This window comes from Hypomesus transpacificus, chromosome 11 (genome assembly GCF_021917145.1).
Source record: "Hypomesus transpacificus isolate Combined female chromosome 11, fHypTra1, whole genome shotgun sequence".
Classification (NCBI taxonomy): domain Eukaryota; kingdom Metazoa; phylum Chordata; class Actinopteri; order Osmeriformes; family Osmeridae; genus Hypomesus; species Hypomesus transpacificus.
The window spans coordinates 10,475,019-10,501,132 of NC_061070.1; the positions used below are offsets into that span (position 1 = coordinate 10,475,019).

Genomic DNA, 26,114 nt, shown 5'->3' on the forward strand with positions numbered 1-26,114 from the left:
ATTGAGCTGAATTACCTTGAGTGTCAATATCTGAAAATATAAACAGAAGAATATGGTGAAGAATGGATGTCAACAGCTCTTTTTATTTCACACACTCATAACTTTAATAAAACACAGATAAACAAGCATAGTAGCTATACGGTGCACATATAGGCTAGTTAATGCACTACTTATTTGCAGATATGACTAAACATTTCAGTCGTTGTTATGGATGTTGGTCAAACTCAATACATCTTGGCTACCTGTTGATGTGATTAACTGACTGTACTTCTCCTTGTTTGTTATATTAGGCCCGTTTTTACAAGAGGCTCCACAGTTGATTCATTCATCAGATTCTGGAAACAATAACACACGCCTAGATCACATCCCCATGTTCATTTCTCTCAGCGAGGCCTTCAGCGGATATACACGTCCACATGAGGCCTGAAAGGTTGCAGGGGAGGAATGCTAGCTTTGCACAATCCTTTTACTGTCGTCTGAGGCCAAGCATAAAACATCCAGAGACATCCCTTGCCGTTCTAAACGTGTTGTTTTAACCTTGCCCTTGATGCCATTTGTCTCTTGTAAATAATGTGTTTGTGAGTCAAGAAGCGGTTAATGCGTGGCCGGCTGGATAAGTGTGGCGCCTGATTGCCGCTCTCTACACTGACAGGCGTGGGCTGTTTCCTTCTCTGCTGTACGGTACCCGCAGGTGCCAAAACTATTATTAGAAGCAGCACGTAAAAGTACATTTTTTGTTATATGTCCCAACTCTAAACACAAGTTTAAACACTTTATAAAGCCTTTATAATCCATGTTGATTCCCTCATACAGCGTCTCTCCAATTCCTTCATACAAATAGATCAGTTTTCATCTTCTTGATGACCCAAGTGACCCTTTACAAATAATGACAAATAATCAATTGTTATTATAAAATAAGAGAGCCTCTCCAAATAGTTTCCATATCATCTATCACATGTCTGTTTGTTTCATTAATGTGCTGCTATGCATTGTATTTCGCTGCTTGAGTTGTCAAATACCTCCCAGTTAGAAAAACAGAAGATTGCTTTGGCTCATTGTCTCTCTTTTAAATCCTCACTCTCCCACCTCAGACAAACATTAAACCCTTACCCCAAATATTTTTGGGACTATGTCCAAACCCCACAGGACACATAAAAAAAGAAATCCTTAAGATTTAAAAACATTAACGGGGTGGAATGCAGCTGCCCCACGTGCTGGTATGGGACTCCCCTGGTTTTCTTTCCCAGATATGTCTTCACTCTGGTGGGCTTGTTTCCTTTGGCTGGCTGGTGACAAACAGTATAGGAAGTACGCAGTGGATGACATATTGGTTTTCATGACAGAGGCCTGTTGAAGGTTATTTAACAGCTAGAGCAGAGGGCCCTGCTTGGGTTACAGAGGGACCATCCTTGTGGAATACATTGAAAGGAGGATTTTCTGGGAGGTTCTGTCAGTAAAAAAAAAACTAAAAACCATCATGCAGTTTGCTTGGAGTATATCCTCTCTCTACCCAGACCCTTCCCTGTTATAGTGAGTTGTGACATAATGTCTTTAACATCTGCTAGATATGACAGGTGTTAATATTGAAATTACCTTTTATTTTTGGAAGGCATTTTATAGCCTAAACTGTTGACTTGTAGCTCTGGGAGTTTTCAACGGTGAGGTTAGATGTTAAGAATCAGCTGACCTTTGTGTCTCTATTGACTTTCCTGTCAGTTCAAAGACCTCCTTCTCTGGGTTTTTTTTTCTTTTCTTCCTCTGCTCCTTTGTGTCCTGTTATTTCATGGCCTAAGGTCCAACAAAAGTTCAGGGCTTACAAAAGCAAAACCTTGTCAACCTGAATGAAACCTCAGTGTGTCTGAATGCAAACCTGCTATTAAGTCAATGAAAGAGGAGCCATGGTAAAGCCTCATTAAAAGCGCTGGCCAGTTTCCGAAAGGTCCTGACTGTGCATTTCCAATGATTAGGTGAATTAGCAAGTCAGGGAAATGGAGCTTGGTATTCTAGAGCAATGCAGTTTAACCTAATTTCTTACTAATAGTTTGTACTTTGTGTCCAGTGCTCTCTCAGATGTGTTACTTTGCTAATTGGAAGACAAAAAAAGTTAGTTTTCGATAATAATCAGAAAAAACTACACCATATATATTCAAACTCCTACTAAACTAAAGTGGTTGCATTTGACTGGTTTCAAACTCATCTATCATGAAACAGGCTTTGGTGCTCTTTGCCACCATCACCCTGGCTAAAAAATCTAATCAATTTTTAAGTCCTTATTGCATAACAAAACAACGTTAAAAACGTTATATATATGTGTATTTTTTTCCTCCAATTCTTATAGATCACACTTATCTCAATGTACAGGTGATTCCTGTAGTATGTGTGCTTTGTGCTTAAACCTGCAGAATACCAAACTCTGAACTTGACCCACCAGAGCCAATATTCAATTGTTTCCATCCAATGTCTGAGATTTGAATCATGGAAAATATGGAGGTGTGGAATCAAAGATATGATTCATGCACCCTCTCCATGAAACCACTAACCTGAATGGATTGGGAAACAAAGCCTTGTCTTCTGCCCAGTCTACAGTGGGTTTGTTCAAGATGTGATGCCTTTTCTTCTTCCAAGAACAATTTGGGAACATAATGGTAAAGTCAGGTTAATTGTGGCTTTTCTGGTCCAAACACAATACCGTCTTTGTGATGATCTGCTGTATGAAGCAAGGTGTAATTACATAATCTCCGGCTTAGTGGTTTGGCTTTTGGGGTCCAAGCGGTTGTTCGGGAAAATAGCTTAGTTTCTTTACAAAGCCATTTGATTGAGTGTGTAATAGGTGAACCAACTTGTCTTCTCCCCGACATTCCTGGGAGGAGATCCCTTTATGATAGGGCTGAGTTTTCTGTCATGTGGTATCCTAAATCTGATCATAAGAAAAGAGCTGCAAAGGTCCCTTGAAACTCGTTTTGTATTGGGTTTTGACATTATTTTGAAAATATATCAGATTATTGAGAACCATTGGCAGTGTGTTACAACAACAGTAGAAACCTTGCACAGGTAAACTAGGGATGAGGATTTGAGAATGTTTATGGTTAACATAGCAGTGTTTGCCCTCACCCCTTACTGGCTCGTTGACTGAAGCTCTTTCCCATGGCCTTCTCCATATGCTGTAATAGCTCATTCAGCCAAGTCTTGTGTGCACAAGCACTGTCATCTTGACCATGAACCGGTTTCTACACGCTAAATGACACATAGGAAATATTTCTGGATGTGTATGTTTGTGTTCCAGTCAAGTGTGTACACATTATAATGCCAAAATGTGTCAAGCAGGGTTTTTGGGTCACTCATAATCCACATTAGAGAGCATCTTTTCATAACGATCGGCCCCACCTCTCTTAACTTTAACATTTTACTCAGAACATGACATCAGTGGAGTGCAAGCCAAAAGAAATCACCACAGGCTCTGGAACTATGACTCATGTTTAACAAGGCAACAAAGCTACACATACTCCTTGTGAATGGGTCGTCTGTCAGATCGGGGAACAGTAAGAGGACGAGGAGGAGGACTTGTGTCTGGGTCCCCACAGTCAGCCGTCTACCATTCAGGACATGGCATCTCTTTCATGGGTACCCACCCCTGACTTCAACCCCCCCACCCCACCCCTCCCCCACCATACACACACACACAGAGACACACACACACCCCAGGACAAGTAGGAAATGAGCAGACGAAGGGATGTGTGATGAACTGTTAGGTTGGCCAGACGTTATTTTTGTGGAGCACGTGTAACCTAATAGGACCGTTGTCAGCTTTTATTGGTTCCCCCGAGGAAGCAGGGACGGCGAAGGAGTCAACTAATCTAACTCACCTTTTGGAAAACAGCCACACATCCATACTTTTATTAGGAAACCAAGCAAGCGTTTATATAGGCCCTAGCAGTTGTGAAAAAGGCATGAAATGTGTAGAATTTCTTCCCTCTTTTAGGCCTTACAAATGTCAGAGGTGCAAAAGTTCAGTCCCTTTTTGTCTTCGACAGATACTGTAAACGCCCCTGCTAAGTAAATCCGGTCCAGTGTTTGCACAACTGCAGCAGAAAATCCTCAAAGTCTGAATGTAAATTTGTTCAGTAAAATTACTTTTTGTTTTAAATGACTGTTATTGAAGAGTATTCTTTACTCCCTCAAAAATCTGAAAATGAAATGTGAATGGTTTACAGCTTTAGGGTTATTTTAGTCTATTTGGGGTCATTTCAGTTCGAGAGCAAGTTCTGCTGATATGAAGAATTATAGCCGTTCCCACCTAAGGTAATTTAGTAATTAAAGTTATTTTTCAGAAGATTGATCCTTATTACATCTTTCAATGCCTTAACATACTCCTCATTTAAACCCCCTTTATTAATTAACTCCCATGCCACTCACCTTAGTGATACTCAAAAGTATACCCCACAGGACATGCCCACAGGTGATACCCGATATTACACAACACCGCAAATGTTATTCCTACCATCCTGGCAGATCACACTGTACATACCAGATTATACAGAGCTCTTTCTGTGGTCCAGCGTATCCTAACCTCTCTACTACACTCACAGTACGGAAGCTTGAGAGTCGATACATTTGTGGCGGACACTACTGTGTGTTTACAAGGGCAATCGGAGAAGTGGTGAATTTGAGAGATTGGTTTAGGATGAGGGGGGTTGGGAAGAGGGTGTATTTTCAGCACCAGAATTCCAGAGGTTATTCCTGGCTGGATCTGGATCCCGGTAGAGGAATCGTCTCAAGATGACAATCCACCTGCCCACAAGACTCTTGTGCTTCAGTACACTCCCTACGACACAAAAGGTCATGTGAATTTAGCAGTGAAGTGTTCACAAATGATCCCATAGTTGTGTTGTCTTATTTAATAGACAATGCATGAACCCTTGCAGCATTAGTTACATAAACCGGAGGTTACTACTGTTTACTACTGAACTGGTGTAGACTCATTGTAAAAAAGCTTTGCTGAGATTTGGAAGACAGTCCCAGCTGTAACTCAGGCAGAGACAGTGTTGAGTAATTAACTTCCCCTTGAACCATTAGAAGCAGTGTTGAGTAACAACCTGCCGGCTGAACCATTAGAAGACGTATTGAGTACTTGACTGCCTGCTGAACTATTATAAGGGGTGAGGAGGATGCATGCATGAGATGGTAGATCTCAATTTCAGAACACCATTAGCTGGGACATGGGCCCTTACACAAGCAGGGACAACAGGTGTCAGCAACACTTGGACCACATTTCGCCCGACCGAAGATATGTGGCATGCATGATATCAATGGAACAACTTCCTTTTTTATATTTGTGGTCAGTGTGTGTGTGTTGCGTGCGCCGACCGTTGCCACTAGCGTGCAAAGCTTAGGCTTCAGCAGCCCAACATCAGGCGCCATCTCATGAGGCTATTTGAAGCCTCTCCATGTCTCTTAATGTGCCTTTGGTCCAAGGTTGTCTATAGATGTCCCTCCCTGTGTGGGTCGTGCCAACAGGATGTGACCGCGAGCCCAGAATGCAGCAGGAATCCAAGTCCATGCTCGCGTGCGAGATCGGACACTGGCTCTGAGGCTGGCCCAAGTCTGCAGGAATGATTTAGAACACGGCAAAAACCCTGCTTGTGACTCAGCGAGCGATAGTTGGACCTGCGTAGCGAGATATTCGCCTGTAAAAGCTGAGCATGAGCTTGTGTTGTTCCAAAAAATATATGCTTCCTTTTTTTGGAAACGCTTTTGACTGCATGAAATTGGCCGGCCGGTGCTTCCACACATGGCGCTGTGCTGTTTTCATTTCATAAGATGCCCCTCACCCTTACCAGGATACTCAAATCCTCATACGTTTATGATTGTGAGATGAAGGTGTAGAACCTTCCAGTACACTGAGTAATGTTATTGGCCAGATGGATCCTGTTGGGCTGAAAGGCTGTCTGGTAGACATGGAGTGTAACCTCTTGACTAACTGCTGGTTGTTTCTCAACCAGGGCCTCCTGGCTCGAGGGGAAAGAGAGGTCGCGAAGGGGATCCAGGTAGGTCTACTGTACCTGCCCAATGTGGACTGTATGTCTGAAACCACCTAACTGTGCAGGGGAATCTTCCAGATTGTTCTTTTCTGGCTATTCTCACTTATACAGAAAGCAGGTTACCTTTGAGCAGGGGTGCAAATCTCTGGTGATGACATGTTTAACTAGATACCAAATATTTTCAGGAGGGTACATCACAATGAAGTGGAACGGAAAACTGTCATCCAGGAACGCGACGGAACCCCAGTTCCGACACAACCCTCCCAAAAATCTCTTGTGGGTTCTGCAAACACCACTTTGACATTTGCTTGGACTCGGGTTCACCGAAAATAGCACCTGCCCACTCAGCAGAAGCTTAGAAAAAATGCCTCCTCGGATTACTAGCCAAACACAGACACAAAAAGTAGGAAAGCATAAAGCTGGAAGCCTGGAAGAGAGGGATTGTCACCCTTGGCCACTTTGCCTGTTACTCTTCCACGTTATCCCCCATGTCAGACCTGTAGTCTGTCTGGAGGAGTGGCCAGATGCACTGCTTTCCCTCTGTCAGGTTTGCAAGTCTTTCGGGTAGGGGCGGCTACTCCTCCTTAGGGTTGTTGCTCTTGAGCTGTGACAGATTTTCGAGTATATTAAGTCGAATTTACTGCAGACCTTTTGACTTATCTCTCCTCTGTTGCAGGGGTGGGGATTTGGGGATCCCCAGTCAGCCCTGTTTCTGTCTCGTTCCTCACAGAATGGTCTGATTGTCCAATTCACTGCCCTCCATTTTTCATTCTCTTATTCACTTAAGAAGTCTGGAGAGCCCTCCTCTTTCTCCGGCTCTCCTCTGCTGCTGGGTTCAATTTAAGCAGGGGAAATCTTTTCATATAGTTATATCTCAGCAGTTTTTTTACGTCGTAAAAAATACAAATACCGGACCAAAGTCAAGAGAGGAGAATAAGCTTGCGGTTGACGTGACATTCAGGGACATGAACTGTTGTTCGGGATTGTCTTCGGTGTGAAGTGATGGATGCAATGACATTGCGAGCTCCCTGTCTTGGTTTGGCAGCAACTGGTTTCCTTCTGGTGACTGAGGACTAGCTGATTCACCTCTTGAAAAGGTCAAAGGGAAGGGTATTGATGTTGTATGATGCATATCTATCCCAAAGAAGTTAGGTCTTGCCTGGTGGCTGACTCTGTCCCTCCCATATGTTTCTGATAGAAGGTTTGAGGTTTGTGTTACCGATCAGGAGCCCTTTGATGGAGGTTTTCCAACCTCTGTGAATAACTGCGCGCACACACACATACACAGACAAAGGCAGTAAAAACATCAAAAGTAATCTGTAAATACGTAGATGTCATTTCACTGCCTCTCAGAGAGTCTGATGCAGGAGTAATTCAAGCTGGTCTGTGTCTAATGGAAAAAGGTCTGACTGGCTGGCAGTGCTGTAGCAGTGTGTTGCATTAATCTTGACTGGGCGTGGAGGAAGCAATTGAGGAGCGGCGCCGGTTTGGCGTTCTTCAACGGCTCAGACTACAAGCTACAGGCGGGGTTGTGTCATATGCTGTCTCCCTGGCACTAGTTGCTGCTCTCCCCCCTCCATCCCTGCTCTCATCAATCCAGGGCTTGGTAGGCAGGCTATTTCCACCACTGCCAGAGGAGGGGAAATGTCTCAAGCTCCCAGTGCCGGGAGTGACAGTCTCGTGGGAGGGCAGAGTACGCTTTTCAGATGTATGATCTACAACATTAACAACAGGCTCCTGAAATGAATATCTTGATTTATGCGCCAAAGTCTTGATGTGACTTGTTTCTGAAAACATAGCCTGGCCTATGTATGTGCTGATTCTCCAGTGTATTGCCGATGATGTGTAGGTTTAGACAAAAAAAAGCATTGATGAATCCACGAGTAGTTCTGGAATATGATCTTGAATTTGAAATAGGTGGTTTTTTGAGGTGCTCTTTTTCTCAAGGCTACTGTGAGGTTTAGAATCTACAAGGAGCTGAACTTTGAGGATGAGTTTGGTATCTGGGAGTGGGCCACTATTTATTTCTTCCACCAAAGTTTTGAGTCATGATGTTTATTGTACTATGAATCTGTCAGTGGCATGACAGGTGAGGGGATTGAGGGCGCTTAGGTAGAACAGAACAAAGCTTTTCATTATGAACTCTAGCTACACTCCCTCCAACTTCCAACTTCCAAACCCAATGCCATGTCATAAAGGCATGGGTATATGACTAATTTTGTTTTTTTCTCTCTTTCTCTTCTTACAGGACCTCCAGTAAGTAGACGTGATTCCTTGTCTCGCAGGAGTGTGGTAAAGTGACAGTTTTTGTATTTGTGGTGTTTGGTGTGTGAAGGAGATGTACTGTGCATTTCCATACTGTGAGTGTTTGAGCATCCAGTCAAAGGTTTGATTTTACAGCAACTCCACCCTTTTCATGTTGAATTGTGGGCACAGAACCCTTGTTTGGACTAATATTTGACTGTAAGGTAAAATACACATATCTGCTTATTCTGCCAAAAAATTGCACATCCAAATGTCTACTCAACTTAAATGTCAAATACTTAAAATTAGTGCTAAAAAAATATTGACAACACCATCAAATGTTTCAGACATTGCTGTGGATCATGACATCCAACTGTAAATACAGCGTGTGTACAGCAGTGTAGATTTGACAAACACCTAAGCCAAAAATCCCTCCCTGGAAAATCTGAATAATAGTTCCACGGAGGAGGCTTATAAAGGTACTTGTGATGTCAGGAGATGGGGCGTCTTTTCCACTCCAAAACGCCTCCATCATGCCTGGAGTCGACAAGTGAAAACTCAAGACATTTGCAGATCCCATGATGATCTCCCATGTCTGCCCTAGCCTCCTGCCAAATGCTTATAGGATCTTAGCCTTAGCCACCACATGTCTGAGGGCTAACCTGCTCGGTCTTATCCCCGGGTCCTCTGGGAGGGCAGTATGTATAGCACACCTTAGGCTCAGGGGCTCTAAAATTGGGCACAGCTGCGACAGCTGCGTCCTGGTGCTGAGTAGGGGGTGAAGGTCGCGGCCCAGCTTCGGGCTATGGCAGTGATTGATTGGCCAAGGGATGGACAGCCAGCAAGCATTGGCCAGCCATATTGGCCAAGCCAGAGACAGCCAGTCCAAGCAATAGAGTGGGTGTCGACAATGGCACTCTGTAAGATGACCATTGTCTCAGATGAATAATGTCAAGTTAAATCAACTTCAGTTGTAATTTCAGTAGTGATTGCCTATTTTGTAAATAGTATCTCCTTTAGGATTTGATTGAATGTTGACAAGAAAAACTGAAGGTGAATTTCATGTTTTTAAGGTTGGTTCTAGAAAATAGAAAACATTATACTTCAAAAGGATTGCTCACAAATAAAATAAAATAGTTTGTAAAAGAGCATTTGGTTTAACTGTTGAGACAGAATAGAGCTGCCACCAGTGTTCTCTAACACAGTAACAGAATTCATAAGAATACAATTTTAACATGGAAAATCTGAAAAGCATTTCCTTTTATTTTCAAGGAAATTATTATTTGAAGTCAGACTTTCAATACTGAAAGGAAATGTTTTTTTCTGTCCAATGTAAACATGTACTTTCAGAGAGTGGATGATGGTTTATCAGTTGAATTTCTTGCTTTCTTTTATTTCTAATAGCTTTTTCAATGGCCCATTTTGTGCCTGTTGGCTGTCAAGGAGAATCGAACACATTATCCCAGGTTTCTATTTACAGTAGAAAGTTCAGCTAACATGATTTGCTCTCATCTGATTGCAACTTTGTTGTGAAACGACATAACATTCACGCTGTCCTATTCTCTGAAAACCTGAAGGCTTTGTCCTTTTTAAAACACCGTCATTCCTCAGAGGTCATATCCCAGAAGCCTGGCCTATAGTAGTTGCTTCTAAGGCAGTTAACATTAAGCACACTCTGAAACAATCATCCCTGATGGGGAACACCTTCAGACTCTAATGAAACCGAACAGCATAATCAATGACAATCACAGTCATTTTGCAGATGAGGATACAGAATTGCATAGCTTGCGGTATTTTGCTGACCAATTTAATGTGCACTGCAGTGTGCACTACAAGGGTACTTTTGTAATAAAAACTTTATTTGGTCCAGTTAAATTTATTTGGTCCAGTTCCTTCTCATATAGTGTTTTCCTACTGTCGGCCAGTGGGTAAAATAACACTTAGACCAATCAGAATGTCACTACCAGTCCCCTTAATGTGGTAAGGAAGTCCAAACCCCTCTCCCACACCCCCGCTCCTTCTCTAGTAAGGAAGGTGAGGCCCCCAAAGGCTACAGATGCCCCTTGGGACAAACTTCCTGTCCTCTCCCTATTCATCCAACAACGTTTGGCCAAATGGAAGCCACATGTTGAGGAGGACTACCGTGTAATTCCAATGAGGGGTTTCTTCCGGCGGGAGGACACCCCTGACCCTGCAGACAGCCCCTGGAGACCCTGAAGCGGGCATGCGGGAGGGCAGGCACCCATGTGCAATGCATTCTTTGCACCTGGTGTTGCACCTCACCACTGGCCCTAAACTACAAGGGTAATGCAAGGTGCTCCACAGAAGAGAAGCACCAGGAAGTAGACTCCACATAGCTAGAGACGATAGCTACTGGATTCACTTACTGAGGGTCCACACAGTGCAGCCAAAGACAGACCAAAGACCGACATTCTCGAATCTTCTTTTTCACCTTTTTATGATTTTTGTCATTTCATTTCTCATAGTTCCCTCATAATCTGTCTGAAACTCCTGCATTGAAATGCAATCATCATTTTCACAATAAATTAGCGGCCTTGATATAAAGTCAGTCTGAAAGCATCAAAGAGCTTAGTGCAATAGGGAGTGTGTTAAAGTCTCTTCCCTCCAGGGTTATTGATGTATGAATAATGACTTCCCCTCTGCAACTATCGGCCAGCTGACGCCTACACACTCTCTAGGAAGCAGCGGTAATTTCTCATGGCTTTTGAGAGGAGACTAGTATTGAACCTCTAGAGCTTCCCTAAAGGGATAAAAAGCTCACAAACACATACTCAACACAAAGGAGCTTTTGGGAAAATGTCAAGTTCCTGTTTAGTCTGATCAATAATTAGCGCTGTGTCTTTGTCTAAAAGGACTGACGAAAGAACCATTGACGTGTGCTCCTTGTTAATTGCATTGAAAACAAAACTCTTGGCATTTGACGAGGTAGTCCGGTCTCCTTGAACATGGTCTGTAATGAATGGCCTTTGAATTTCACCTCCTCTTGGCTTTGTATGTTGTGGAAGTCAACAAGCCACATGGCTGCAGTGTCTCTATTAAGTAGGTATTTCAAAGAGGGCTTGTTAGTTCCGCACATTCTTTGATTCAATACAGTGGATGCTGAAACAAGCTTGTTTAAGGTATTCAGAGCATGCATTCTCACCAAACCTGTCTTTGCATGTTTTGCATATTGATTAAAAACAATGACATGATATTCTTTAATGCTGAGGGGAATCTCCAATGTACAATCAATGACATGTGTTCCAGCTACAGTGTTGTTGGAACTACTGATTGATGATTCACCCTCACCTTAAAGGAGCATGACACTTTTCCTGCCCTTAGAAATCTATTGATGTCCATCCAACGTAATGTATGTTCTATGTTGTGGAATGCTGTTTTTCTCTTTCATGTCTGCCTGTTAAACTGAACTTAAAAGGCCAAAATAAAATCTATGATGTATAAACTAGACATCCGGCAAAGTCTACTGGTGTATTTTTACATTTATTGCAAGCATTTTATTCTGGCCTGGCTCAGTTTTTGATACGTTTTGTGATGGGGACTCTCTAGAATATTGTCAAGTTCATTTTCTATTTTGTGCCCATTTTCTCTCACCCCTTTTCAGGGTCCTCCTGGACGAGCAGGCTTTCCGGTAACTGTCTTTTAACTTGTGCCTTGCCTGTTGTGTCTGTGAACTTTCCAGTAGATCTCTGCTCTTTTCTGAGAAGTTGACTTTACTTAGAGCATGAACATTTGGTTTGAAAGAATACAATGGAAAAACTAACATAGAAGCCACAATCAATTATGGAAGACCTAAATAACATATAAAAACATGATTGGGGCATGTCAGAAATATTCAAGGGTCTGGGTGGACATTCTGTGTTGTCCTTTCATTCATCTGAACAGGGTAATTAGATATTTGTTTTGGACCTTGAATTGAATTTGAAAAGCCCTATTTGGAAGAAATGTTGTTGCTTTCCAGAGCCTCTTTAATATAAGTGAATCCCTTTCAGGATCCACTTCAGATCCTCTTTTCCCCGTTTTTTGTTTTTGTCTTTACCAGTTTTCCTTTCTGAGCTTTCCAAGCTCTAACATAACTAATGCACACGTCCCAAAGCAAAACCCACATGGCGTCCATCAGTGCATGGCAACAGGAGGCCATCTTAGATCTGATCTTTGACCCCACCTGCCAGTTAGAACTGCCCCCACCACCACCCCGCCACTCCATCCTGACAGACTGACTTGTGAAACAGGCCCATAAAACAGTCTGAAGAGGAAGACAAGGCTTTGCTGAGAGGGGTTTTTCATGTGTGAGATTAGCTGACAGGTTTTGTCAAAGTTAGGATGTGACCCATTCCAGGGTATTTTGATTGATTATGCCTGTCAGCGGGCTGGAGATTAAATCACAACTGGTCATTCTTTAAGAAAGGGTGAAAGGATGTGGTTTTGGCGAGAGAAATCGGTCTGAAATCGGTCATGTTGAATGTGGTTATCTCTGATGGGAGTTTTGAACAAAGAAGGAAAACCTCCTAGCATGATGGATGGACTGTAAACACATTGTTCTGTTTTGGTCTCTCGGTTAACTTAATGATACCTAAGGATGTGGTCTTCATGCTTCTCCTACAGGACCAGACATGCATTTCATTGCATTTCATTGCATTTCATTGCATTTCATTTCACACAATTCATGCTTTTCCACTACTTAATGACTCTGTGAACAAAGGGATTAATGCAATCACATAACTTTGCACAAATCCTCATTGTGTGTGTCTATATTATCCTGTTGATTGGACATTTTATCCACGCTTCATTTACATCAATGTATGTGTTTATTTTAGCCAAAACCATGCTTGTGGTGTTGGGAGGTGGGGGTGGGGGGGAATGCCTGCGGTCAGTCTGGAGAAGGAGAGAGAGAGAGAGTGAGAATGACAGACAAAGAGCGGGAGAGAGAGCGAGAGAGTGCGTGTGCTGGGCCTGTGCCTGGGCCTACAGTCCAGCTGAGTCTCATTACTCCTGGAAATACACCTGAGAGGCCTGAGCCTTGCACTGCTGGGAGCTGGCATAAATCCTAATGACTGGAGTGGGTTTGTGTGATGCTCAGGTGTGTATGTCCCATGCTAAAAGTGTGTGTGTGTGTATATTTGTGGGGGGTCAGGAGCTTGGTCTGGCTCTGGTGAATTTGAGACTACCGTAGGCCCAATAACTCAGAAAACCAGACTTGAGAGTGACAGGTGCTCTAAAGGAAGAGGCGACAGAGGAGGCTGTACTTGGTGGGGTGAAAACGGTCCCCACCACCCTGATCTTGTTGTGCTTCAAGAACTTGAAGAACGAAACACATTGAAGTAACACTGAGGAATAGAGTAGGGAGTGATTTGATTACTTGTTTTCGGTCTTTTGTTATGTAGCGTCACCACGTAACAAACGTGGCCCAATATCCTGCAAGGGTCAGGAGATGGAAGGAGCATCTGATAGGTGGAGAACCTATGAGAGTGTGGTATCCCCATTTAGTGACCAGGGGAAACGTTTCAGTCAGGCTGTACACACAGTATGTTACTTAGAAATACAATTCTGAATGGTACATAATTGTTACAAGCCACAGATTTTTTATCAGCACCTTGGACAGGGCCTCAAACACGTCACCTCTAGTTAGCATGTCTCTGGAGACCTGGATGATCTTCTAGTCTGATGAAAGCCACAACTGGCTCTCCTGAAGCATATTGCATATGAGTAACAGCCGTATTGGGGGGTGAATTTGTTTCTACTGCAGGCCCATACAGTACCAATGTCTGTAGATGTCTGAAAGGAAATGCAGACTTATATTTCAAATATGTTTGTTTAATGAATACACTACACACGGTACATTTAATTAAAATTAGACAAAACTAGCTGCTGGAAGCCTAAGATATTTGTTATCTGCTTACTCTTAAGCCAGGTTTATTCCCTGGGTGAAATGCTAAAAACAATCATGCGTTCTTAAAACTGTTTTCAGTGCAAAGGAAACGTATTCACCATAGAACCCGTTATACAGATTCAGTTCTCAAACATATGTTGTAATGACTTATGGCAGGGCCGAACCTGCAACTGGCCCCCTCAGACAGACACACACACACAAACATACACTAGCCCCCGACCACCACCATCACCCCCTTGTTTCCATGACGTGAGGACACGAGTGAGTCGTCAAAAAACTGTCATCGGCAGCCCACCGGCGGATTCACTGCCCTGGGGGCTGCAATGAGAGATTCAGGAGAACCAGTGCACATTAAGAGGCTTTAGGAACGAACACCTTCGCTTAATAAGTCATTTCATCACAGCGGGAGTTTACGGCCATTTGGAATAGTGTGAAAGAAGGCAATACACTGGACAGATGAACAGGGACAGGAGAAAGTGGAAGGTTGTAATGGAATGTGACATTCACTGTTTACGTTTAACGAGTTGGTGCTCGAAAACCAGGATTGTTCCAAACTAGACATATTATCAAGGCCTCCCTCCCACTTGTGTTTAAACATGAATGACTGCATCCAGTAAAATATCGGCCCTACATTTTATTATGTAGTGTGAAAAATGAATGACTTTTTCACATGTTGCCATAAGGATTGGTGTGTTTGTAAACTTGTTGCTAGTCAATTCACATTATACTGTGCTAAGTTGAAGACTGCGTACTGTAATAATGTTGCGCTTTGAGAATGTGCCAAGTAATCTACTATAGTCACTGTAGCTGGCTTGGGCCTTGAGAAAAGAAATATTTGGCATGAGAACAGCTTAACTCAACCTGTCATAATTAAGATGGGTTTGGACACGAATGTTTGGATTAAACTTTAAAAGTGGATTAACTTTACAAATTTCAAGAGCATATGTGCCCCCCTGTGCATTGTTCTAATCTAGATAAATATAAAACCAATTTTGGAAAAGTACATGTGGATGGCACAATCGAATGAATTGGCTCATTGTAGGATGGTAAAGTTAATCTATGTATTTTATAAAATATATATATATAATTATATATATATATTCTTTTTTTAAGTTCATCCTTATTGTTGACTGCTTTCCTTTTGACTTTGCGTTGCTCATCAGGGTGACAAAGGAACTATGGGAATTCCTGGACGAATGGTGAGTGAATTGGCAATGTGTATAACATGCAACCTCGTACTGTAGAATGTAGGAACAGGCACAGGGCCACTGACCAAATGAGGATTAGTTGTGGGGATGTTAGCAGCATGTGTTCAAAGATTTTAGAAAATCAGTAATGTCAGTAGGTGGGCAGTGAAGGTCAAGTGTTAACATGATTTTAAGTTTGTTCTGTAGTGAATTGTGTGTACATCATGTAGACAATATAATTACATTCAAATTATTTTGTATGGCAGTCCCATCATTGATCTAAAATCAGTTAAAGGGGTGGGTACCTGATGTAAAGAATTGTTTAGGTAGTCCATAAATTACCTAGTTCAACAATAACTTGATATTGCACAATGCTGCTGATGATTCAAAATACAGACAAGGCTATTGTACACCAGCATTAACTTTGCATTTTTTTGTGTGATGTGACGTTACAGAAAATGCATAGGCTTAAGTGTTTGACTGTAAATCAAGTCAAAAACCATAACTGACATTAGATCATATTTATAGAACTGTCATACTATGGTAGCTGTATAAAACATACAAACATGTATGAAAACAAATTTGGAAAGAAAAAATAAACTTGGAAACCCTGTTTACCAGCGTTGCCAAGAGACAAAACACGTGTCATTGGGGGAAATGAGAAAAACAGTTTTCACTATGAAGTCAAGGCCTCTTCCACATGTTGCAATGCAGACTTTTGCTTTCTCATTTATTTAGATTTGTGTATTTTGATATGGCCACTTTTCAGGGCATTTTTACCCCCGCGCAGCATATGGATAACATTTTCCCCTCAGTTTAGTCGAGTGCAGTGAAGATTTTTCCTGAAAATCTGACTCCTGTTCAGCCGCACATAATGTGGGCTTGAAATATTTGGCTTTAAAGATACTCCCTTTCCAACTGTGGGCTTTTCGCAGTGTGGCTCCCACTGTGAAACCCACACAGAGCACTCAATATTTCACACAGCGTAGAAGAGTTTTAAGTAAGTATGTGATCCTCAAGCACCTCAAAGGAAGTCCTTTTTTTCAGACTTTTATCCTTCTCAGTCCACTCAGTTGCTGCTGTGAGAAAAATCTGTCTGGACTCCACACGACCCCCCTCCCCCCACATAGACCGCCCCCTCCCTAATGCTCCACATGCAGACCACACTCCCTCACCCCATTGACCACCCTTGAGGCTGCTGCATGCCCCATGTCCTCCTCTCTGTGCCTCTCTAACCCCGGTTCTCCTCTCTCTCTCTTGTGTCTCTCCTCCCTTCACAACTCTTTGCATGCGACTGTGTCTGCTGTGACTGACCCCAGGGGTTAAAAGGACACGCAGGGGAAAAGGTAAGTGTAGACATGTCTGTCTCCGTTAGGTCATTCGTGTATGTACCTAAAGGAAAAGGAAACTTGGTTGACTTCCAAATCACACCCTATGTTCTGTGTAGTGCACTTGATTTGACCCAGCTCTGGTCAAAAATAGCACACTGTTTTGGGTATTAGGGTGTGATTTGTGACAATGGTTTTAGGTAAATCTCAAATGACAATCCTCTTGATCTGGCTTTTGTCAAACGTAGAGCTTTAATTATTTGTGAAGAAATTACATTTGGGAGGGTGGTTTGAGACGCTGTGGGTGGTGGTGTTGATGGTGGTCAGAAGTGCAGCCCTGTCTACTGTGTCATACAGGTAACATTTGATTTATGTCAACGAGTCTGGATCTAGGCTGTGAGGGTCGCATGCTGAAAACCATTTCCCACCCTGATTGGATTACTTGTGTTTTTTGACCAATGTAACTGAATAGTCCAGAATTGTCACATAAGAATCTCAAAGTTCTAATTTAAGGCTCCCCATAGAAAGCTGATAGACATTTATGGAGGCCAGGGTAGAGTCCAAATGTACATTCCACCTTGGTTTTGTGAAATAATCTCTACTATAACAATGACCAAACTGCCTTGGTGGTCATAAGTAACGATCTCAAACTTTCTCAGCCATCAGACATCTTATTTCATCTCTTCTCTGCTGTCAGACTGATGAGGGGTCAGGATATGGAGTACCCTCTCCTGACCTGAAGTAACATGACCGCTAGAACTTCCAGCCTACAGCCTCAAACGACTAAACTGCCACAGTTGCTAAAGTAATCACACTGACCCCTCTTCTTTGCTCCAATCAAAGCCAGAAACAGCAGCTTTGCGGATTTGCTTTCATCAAACCTGAGGTGATTTGTGATCTACAGATTCAAATGTGCGCCAAGAGGTGAAACATGTAGCATTCTTCAATATCATACACTCTAGCTAGCTATCAGAACAACCATTATAGGTTTGACTATAGTCGGCCTGCCAACAGAGTTCTGTTTTGCCGTTGGAGTTATAGGTAGAAACAGCAATTTGACCACCAAGACAGTAAATGGAGAACCAGACTATGCACTGATGGCTTTTGGGAGCTCTTGACAGATCTCCTTCCAAAACCAACCAAAGGCTTTCCTCGTATTTCTCAACAGAGATTGTTTCAGGAGCTTTCTGCAATATCGCAGCTGGTATTTGGTGGTTAGTCTCTTAGACACCAAGAGAGAGAATGAAGAAACACAGCACACTTGGACTGCAAAGTCTTGGCTGTAGATCTTCATTAAATATGAAAACATCCATAACAAAGATGGAGAGTCAAAAACAAAAGAGAAGTGCTGAATAACTGCTATTCCTGTACATTGCTCTGCGAGGCCTGCGTTAGGTCTGTGTCTCTGTACCTCATGTTTCAGAACTCCAGGTTTTTATATGTACAGAGATATACTGCATTTATTTTGGGTGGATTCTGGTTTTAGTTATGATATGGTCTGGGTTTGTGAGGTTAACCCTTTCCAGCGGTGGTAATACAAACTCCCTTGACAAGTATCTTCGCTTCACACAACTGGGAGACTGTACAATGCTGGATCAGATGTGAAGCCCTTTTTTCACCTCAACATAGCTTTATAGCCACTGAAAAGCATAGCCACCATCAATCCGTCTTTCCCAGAAGCCACTGTAAGGCAAAAGATACACCTACCTCATGTGTGAAAACAAATACTTCCCCTCCCAAAGTAGGTCTTTGTACAGAAACATTCAAATCACCTGTGTTTTTAGATGGATGACTGGGCCATCAAAGATGTCCTTGTGATAGGGTTTCTTGAGGTGGGAGAGTGGTGAGCTAATTAGGGAAAGTGCTGGAAACCCGAGCTGCCCCCGTCTGGCCCCAGTGGTTTGTGGGATTGCATGGGGAGGGTTGATGGGACTATGTGGACCAGGGCTGACACAGTGCAAATCACCCATTTTGTGCCAGAGAAGGAGCCTGGAGGGTTGCTTCTGTTTGTACAGCAGTATTGCTGACCTTCCGAGCCATGTTGTCGAGTTTTAAAGTATGGGTTTGAAAGGAGATCCTTTTCACATTGCTGAAAATTGATAAAAATGAGAAAAATGTCTCGCTTACATGTTTACAATAAGTATTGCACTTGCGTGTTTACAATAAGTACAATAATTGGCTGTGGGAATAGTTATTATTTGAGATTTTTGTAGTTTTTCCTACAGATGCCCTAAATGGATGTACAGTACTATGAATAATTCCCCCGCTTTTGAATTGAACATGCAGTGTATTTACTACAAAGCACACTAGTACTATGTAACACTGTGGAAAACAAGTGTTTGGGATCATGAGAGTGTTTCTGTTCTTTTTTTTCCCTGTGTTTGTATCTTGTCTCCTCACTGTCTTCATCTGTCCTTAGGGAGCACCAGGGGAGCCAGGTCTGTCTATCATTGGGCCGCGTGGACCTCCTGTAAGTGTCTTCACTTCTCCTTACACCTAATAAACGTTTGTATCTCAAGCTACTGCTTTCAATGTCGCCTGGATTAATCTGTAGTCCGTTCTTAGTCGTTGTTTTTGTCCAAGAGACTTGAAGTCCAAGCTCAGTACAGTACAGATGATGTGCTTGGCGGTAAGACATGTATAACTTGGACTAATGTCTTTCATGTGCAATGTTACAATCTTGCATTCTTGTGCTTTCCAAATTCATTCAGCATTTAGTAAAGATTAATGACTTGTGGTGTACTTCTGTACATTGACTGGTGATTTGATGAGCTAAAAGTTAGGTAGCTTTTTATACTTCAGGACTGCATTTGAGGCCTGGGGTTGAGTCATCTAACACACCTATCTAATCTGAAAGAGAAAACTTTTCACATGTTCCTCCCACCTCAGAAATTAGGAATAATCAAGAAACTATAGAAATGAGTGGCCTTGTTGTATTAAAGAACCAATCATCTATCCAAATTCGACTGAATGTCTAATCACTGAAGTTATGAAAGTTTCAGCTTCCATTTGGCAAAAAAGTCCACCTCTATTTTGCTGTTTATAATTACACTTTGGAAAGCTGAACTGATTTTGTCTGACATTGCTTGTAAAACCCTACACACGTTACAGTCGACGACATTAGCCAATCAACTACCTTGGAAGAGCAGACATCTGTTTTTCAAATGACCAATTACAATACTTACTTGTAGGCCCACACCCCCTTGCCGGTAATAAGGTATTTCTAATGAATAGCAGGCAAGCAGAGGAAGCTAGGCCCAGTTGGAGATTGGCTGTGAACATAGAAAGCCAGAAAAGCAGGGGTATTTAGAAGGTGATTTTCCATAGCAGGTAGGTCGACATAAGAGTCTTTTGCCTTGACCTTGGTGAGAATGAGAGAGTTGATTTAGTGGAGAGGAGGAGAGAAAAAGAGAGAGAGGAAATGACAGCTTAGGCTAGCCAGGTGGCCTGTTCTCTTCTTGACAAGCTGTCATTTAACAGACTGACTGAGACAGATGAGTATAGGCTAGGGTTAGGGTTAGGTTCTACTGGAGCCTGATCACATGGACTGTGAGTAAAAACAGATAACTTTCAAATTGGAATATAAACGTAGTGTGCATCTATTTTTAGGCCTCAAAAATACACTGTAGAGAAAACCATGAATCCACTCAGAACCCTAGAAGCCTATAAACTTGAGACAAAAGGATCCATGTTGTAACTACAATACATTTTATTACACTGTATTCTCAGTGTTCCGTTATGTCTCCTAAGTTCACATAAAATACTTGTAATAAGCCATGTCCTCTTCTGGTCTAGACCATTACCCTAAATAGATGTGTTCTCCTAGGTTTCCATGGGAAAGAAAAATATAATGCAAATCCCCCAATAACCATTTTGGGTCCCAGACACACAAACTGGTTCATTAGCCACGTTCACCTCTCCCTTGTCATTTTCTCTCCGTTTGTCTTTACGGCCCCCTTTTTTGTTTCCCTGGGATATTGAATGGCTTCTACAAGTCCCTCAGGTGGGACAGCATATCCTTAGATCCTAAGCATACCGTTTTCTACCAAACGTGTTCACTAATTATTATTGACATGTACTCATTCAGCATGTTTGCTTTTTCCATCTCCCCCCGTCTATCTTTTATTAGATTTGAAAGCAGCATCGTTTTTTGTTTTTTTGGTCTGAATTGTTTTCAGTGTTGTGTTTCACTGTCTTATTTCCTGGTGTTTGGGGAGACGGTTTCCTCCGCTCCGCAACCCACGCAGACGTCTCTCCCCGTAGTCTGCAGGATCACTCCCTCTGTCAGGGTCGATTACGGCTCTCGCTTTGCCCAAATGTATTACCGCGAGGGGAACGTACCCTCTCACACTGACCCTCTTTCACCAAATCTCCATGTCAATCTTCCAGCAGTAAATACATGCCCTGACTGTGTTTCTGTTTCTGTCTGTCTTCAGGGGCAGCCAGGAACCAGAGGATTTCCAGGCTTCCCGGTAAGTCTGAGGCCACTAGTCTACTTATCCAGTTATAAAAACACAAGTCACACTCTTAAGACACAATTGTACATTTTTGTGGAGTTGTAGGTCTTAGGTCGGACAGAGGAAACGTATATGGAAAATACCTTCAAGTGTTTAAATTCCTTTATTTTTTTGGAAAAAAAATAGAAAGGAAAGGGAAAATGGGCCTTCAGGTCCTTTATAGCAGTAATACATATCATAGCAGTGCTCTGTTGGTTTCTGACCTACCCCTCCTTTAACAGACTCATGCTTGGGGTGTTCATGACAGTTCTCTCTGTAGTTCCCCATTACGACATACTCATCCTATAGCTTCAAGAGATACATTATACTCTGCATACTCTCAACATTCTTCACTCTCACTCAACCTAACCACCAGGGCTTGACCTAAAAATGCATTCAAACGGACTCTCATCTTTGGAAATTATTAGCAGTTATGCAGCTATTGGATTATTAACCTTGTCTCCCCCTCTCTTTTCATCATAGGGTCCAATTGGTTTGGACGGCAAGGCTGTGAGTTTTCACCATTCGTGACAAATGTTGAATAATTGAGTAATTTTGTGCTTTTAGTGCTCCAAACCCAACACTTTATGATGATTATGATAATTACGTTAATAATGATTATGGTCATTATTGTAATAAAATGTCTATTAGCATCATTAGTGTTATTACAGGGTGGAGATAATCATGTTATTGATATTTCGGAAGGTTTGTATAAGGGAAAAAAAGAGTATATTGTTGAAAAACTGTGTTAAGCTACCTTTTCATTTTTGCACAGGGCCAGAATGGATTAAAAGGTGACATGGTAAGCATTCCACTGTTGCTGTTACAGTTGCTAGAGTAGCAATAAACTAAACAATTTCTGTCTGAAAATCATTCTAATTTTCTTTTCTTTTCGAAAGACACAAAAAAATCTAACAAAAATCCAAACTCCAAAATACCAGGATACTACTCTCACTCTCTGAAATGCGACTTGGATGCATTTCTAATGCAATTAACAAAAACGTGCAAAAGGCAGTAAAACTTTGAACACCGTTCGTTGTCAAAATAGCCCATTAATAGACCTTGTGCTCTGAGTGCAGCCCTCTGAATTCATTGGGAAAACAGTGTTGTGTTCTGATTTATGTGAAAGGTAATGGGATAGCAGTGGGCCGCCTGTTTTAGTGACACGGAGAATGTCTGGCCATATTTAGTAGATAGAGTTTGTCAGATGGGAGCTGTTATACACATTCTGCTGTTCAATCAGGGTTGATGGGTACAACATGTTCAAGGTAAACACAAATTAATCTTGTATACCCTGATCGAACTAAGACAAACACTTAAATCCATCCACTCAAACTCTTCACCATTCTTCTTACTGAATCTATTATATTTTAAAGGATATTAAAAAAATATTGCAGATTAGTCTAATATATTTGTTAGTGGAAGAATATTTAGAAATACACCTTTGTCTAAACATTGTGTAAATAAAAATATATAATTACTGTAACTAAGAGCTCTAAGCAGCTTAATGGTCATCCCCTCATCAACTGATAATCGAAATGACTTACTGTATCTTGGCTGGCAAGATGTACACATTCCTCTACCAAGGTGCCAAGGAAAAGAGTTAGATTTCCTCTATCAATCTGACACCTTTACAGCCCCACATCAATTCTACATGCTCCCTGAGAGCCTTCTGGATGGGACACAATAACTATTAAAATATATCCTTCTACTGCTTATTCTCTGACCACTGGAGAACTCTCTAGAAATATCTACCCTGGGAGTTGGAATAATTTTTTTATTGATAACTTTCAAAGCTTCAGAGTTTTCAAAGTCTCTGCTATTCTTGGACCCATTTTGAGGTTTCTTTGCATATTGGGTTAGTAGTGAATATAGAGGCTTTTATGACAGTTATCCAAAAACAGTTTTCTCTAATGGAGTGATTCTTCTTCACAGAAGCTCGCAGGGAGGGAGGTAGGGCCAACACAAACGACTCCAAGGCCAAATGCAGTTGGAATGTCAAAATAATGTGAACGTTTGAATAATGGTCATACAATGACTTAGTCCCCACCTTTTATCTTGTAACAAGTGTCAAGGTGTGTTTTAAAGGGTTTAACATGTAGTCTGTGACATGTAATGAAATGACCTGTGGAAACTCTGGATGGAACTCCTACTGTACACTCCAGGGCCGCAGGCATGGGGAGTGGTGGATGTGTCCAGCTGTGCACTTTTCCTGAACGCATTAATGATGCAGTTGGTAGATACTGACATGTGCCTTGACAGCTCCCCCCAGGACAGGATAGGTTGTCAAATAGAACCATGGTTATAATAGGAGACTGCTGTCAGAGTTATTTGGGTGGCCTGCTTTGTAAATTTAGCCAGAAACCTACAGCTCAATCAGGAATTGAATCTCTTTTGTTTAACAAATGTTTTTGTCGAAAGATATGACATATGACTCTACGGAAGTGTTTTTACTGCACGGTATCTGTTCACAATTAATTTGTTAATTTTCTTACTCTTTAGGGTCAGCGTGGTCCAAAAGGAGTCCCGGTAAGTTTTGTATACATTATTATAGGGTGACGGTGTCTGAATTATATTTGTATCAATCATACTCTCTCACTGAATGTATAGTGAATCTATTTCCCCTCTTTTGTTTTACCTGCCAGGGTGAACCTGGTCCCAAAGGCGAGAAGGTGAGGTTGTTTTTCCCTAAAGATCAGTTTGAAAGCTACTTTTTAATACTAAAGATCAGTTTGAAAGCTACTTTTTAATACCTATGAGGTACCACTGAGAGCAAAGATAAGTGCTGGTTTCTGATCCAGTTCATTGTTTCCTTGTTCTTCAGGGTGTATGTGGAGACTACACACACCGGGTAAGTCTTTCAATGCAATTTATCCCCATTGTTGATGATTAATTCATAATTTTCTAAAGTGACTCCATGTCACTCGTTTGTATCACCTGTAAGGATTGTGTAGCTTAAATGTACTGGTGTATGGTGCTAAATGTCATCTGCTATGCCAATATTGTGCTTTTATCTCCTGTTGCGACAAATAACATCATATTCTTCGCAGGTATAGACACCAGCAATGTAATTGCTAATCTGTAAAAATAGTATACTGTATGTTGTATGTAAGCTAGGAAGAAGGGGAAAAATTATTGGTAGCTAGACGAATGAGACGGTGATGGCTAGCTCATGCAACACATGGATGCAGCTGCCCAAGATGCAAATCAACCCATGTCTTCAGGGATTGGCTGTTCGAGAGAAAACAAGGCAATTATTGGCTGCCTGCCGCAGCGCATAGTACAGTGAGACATGATAAGGCTCTGTATGGAAGGGGCCAAGAATAAGAGTCTGTCATGTACTGGTGGATTTTTGCAATAGCTAAATCATTTTTCACACAATATGTAATTCAACCTACTGTTGCTAAGTGGCTACCTTTGTGCAAGTTTTCATAAACCTTTGCTATCCAAGTGAAAGATTGGTTCAGAATGAAACAACAGCTCATTCCAAGTTGAAAAGGTATTTTCAGCTCTTTTCATAATGTGACCGCCAAATGTTTTGTCTACGTAGATAAACAAGGGCTGTTCAGAATGTAGAGTTCATAGGGAGAGGGTCAAAAGCATTGGGGGGGTTTGTTTAAAGTCTTCAACCTGCATTGCAGCTCCTGACATACCTCTCGTGAGTAGGATTGTTTTCCTACATGCCTCCAAGTCCCAACGGCAAACTGCATGGGAGGTCTTTGCCAGCGGGTGGCTCCATCTCCACATTGCCAAGGGGATTGTTACGAAAAGGGGGACAGGATTGTTTTTGACAGATTGGAGTAGCATTGGAGCTTGGAGAGATTGTTCTGCAGGAGTAGACAGTTACACTGGTGTGTGATATTGTGAATAGCAGAATTGGAGGTGATGGGAATTCCGTTCAAATCTGGATTCCATTGAGATGAAATCCATAGGAAGAAAATAAATGTTCACAGCAAATGTATTACCTTCAACACTCGTACATTTCAATTTGAACGGAATTCCAATTGACACCCCCCCCCCCTCCCCAATCCTGGTGTGTAGGGCCTTTTTGTACAGGATGTGCCATTGAAAACCCTTGCTGCCTTACGCTCCAATCAGGCTCTGATGTTGAAGGTTTGTGGGTTGATCCCCCAAACACCCTCACCCTCTTCCCTTGTAATGATACTTCCCAGTCGTGCCACAAAGAGAGCAAGTGCTCCAGTGCCCAGCCGCCTTCCCACCACTTAGCCTCCCACAAGAAAGGTCAACAGGTCATGGAGGATAACTGTTGGAGTCTGGCCTGGCCCTGAATAGGGCTTTGGGGTGGTCATAAGATGGACTGATAATGGGAGATTGCTTTCACCAACAGATTCATTAAGATCTGTTATATATTTTGCCAAAAGCATCAAAAACAAACCTATACAATGATGGTGATTTCGGTTGCTTTAGAGGTCAAACGTGAATTCCCATGGTGCATCTTATGGCATGTTGGAGGATGTGGTGGAGGGCTTCTCATGGCATACCGTAATGACTCACTCATCTACTTTGCATCTCTGACACCCCCACTACTTGTGTCTTATATAAAGTATATATTTCTCCTCATTTGAACCTCAATATACAAGGTATTGTATATTATAGTCAAGTTACAGGCCAACTCTGCACTGTACAGTTCATGCATTTCCATGAACAGAAGCAGGGGAAATGTACATTTGACCCTAAACTCTTTCAAACTGCACCTGACAATGCTGGTGATCTCAACAGAAGCGGCGTATTGTACAGCCCTGTGTTGGCGGATTGGCCACAGTAAGTCTGGATATATGTATCTGTAGCTACTCTCTTTGTGGCAAGACTGTATCCTACCTGATCTCCTCTCAGCTGTAATATACTGAAGGGCCAGGAGTACAATCAATATGGGGAACTGATGCCAATACCAT

The 26,114-nt window shown here is 42.0% G+C and overlaps 1 protein-coding gene across 27 annotated transcripts in view; it reads left to right on the forward strand.

Moving 5' to 3' along the window:
• The window catches only part of col13a1 (collagen, type XIII, alpha 1), a 78,878-nt gene that overhangs the window by 26,203 nt on the left and 26,561 nt on the right, over nucleotides 1–26,114 (forward strand). For 9 of the 27 annotated variants that reach the window (XM_047028906.1, XM_047028912.1, XM_047028919.1 and 6 more), the window contains exons 3-15: nucleotides 6,000–6,044; nucleotides 8,287–8,294; nucleotides 11,905–11,931; nucleotides 15,354–15,389; nucleotides 16,697–16,723; nucleotides 19,125–19,175; nucleotides 21,142–21,177; nucleotides 21,685–21,711; nucleotides 21,977–22,003; nucleotides 23,704–23,730; nucleotides 23,847–23,873; nucleotides 24,026–24,052; nucleotides 25,243–25,314. In XM_047028906.1, the coding sequence (XP_046884862.1) occupies nucleotides 6,000–6,044; nucleotides 8,287–8,294; nucleotides 11,905–11,931; nucleotides 15,354–15,389; nucleotides 16,697–16,723; nucleotides 19,125–19,175; nucleotides 21,142–21,177; nucleotides 21,685–21,711; nucleotides 21,977–22,003; nucleotides 23,704–23,730; nucleotides 23,847–23,873; nucleotides 24,026–24,052; nucleotides 25,243–25,314 (437 nt within the window). Of the gene's footprint in view, nucleotides 1–5,999; nucleotides 6,045–8,286; nucleotides 8,295–11,904; nucleotides 11,932–15,353; nucleotides 15,390–16,696; nucleotides 16,724–19,124; nucleotides 19,176–21,141; nucleotides 21,178–21,684; nucleotides 21,712–21,976; nucleotides 22,004–23,703; nucleotides 23,731–23,846; nucleotides 23,874–24,025; nucleotides 24,053–25,242; nucleotides 25,315–25,941; nucleotides 25,984–26,114 lie in introns of all 27 variants that reach the window. The other 18 variants (XM_047028908.1, XM_047028911.1, XM_047028910.1 and 15 more) reach the window with 13 other exon arrangements.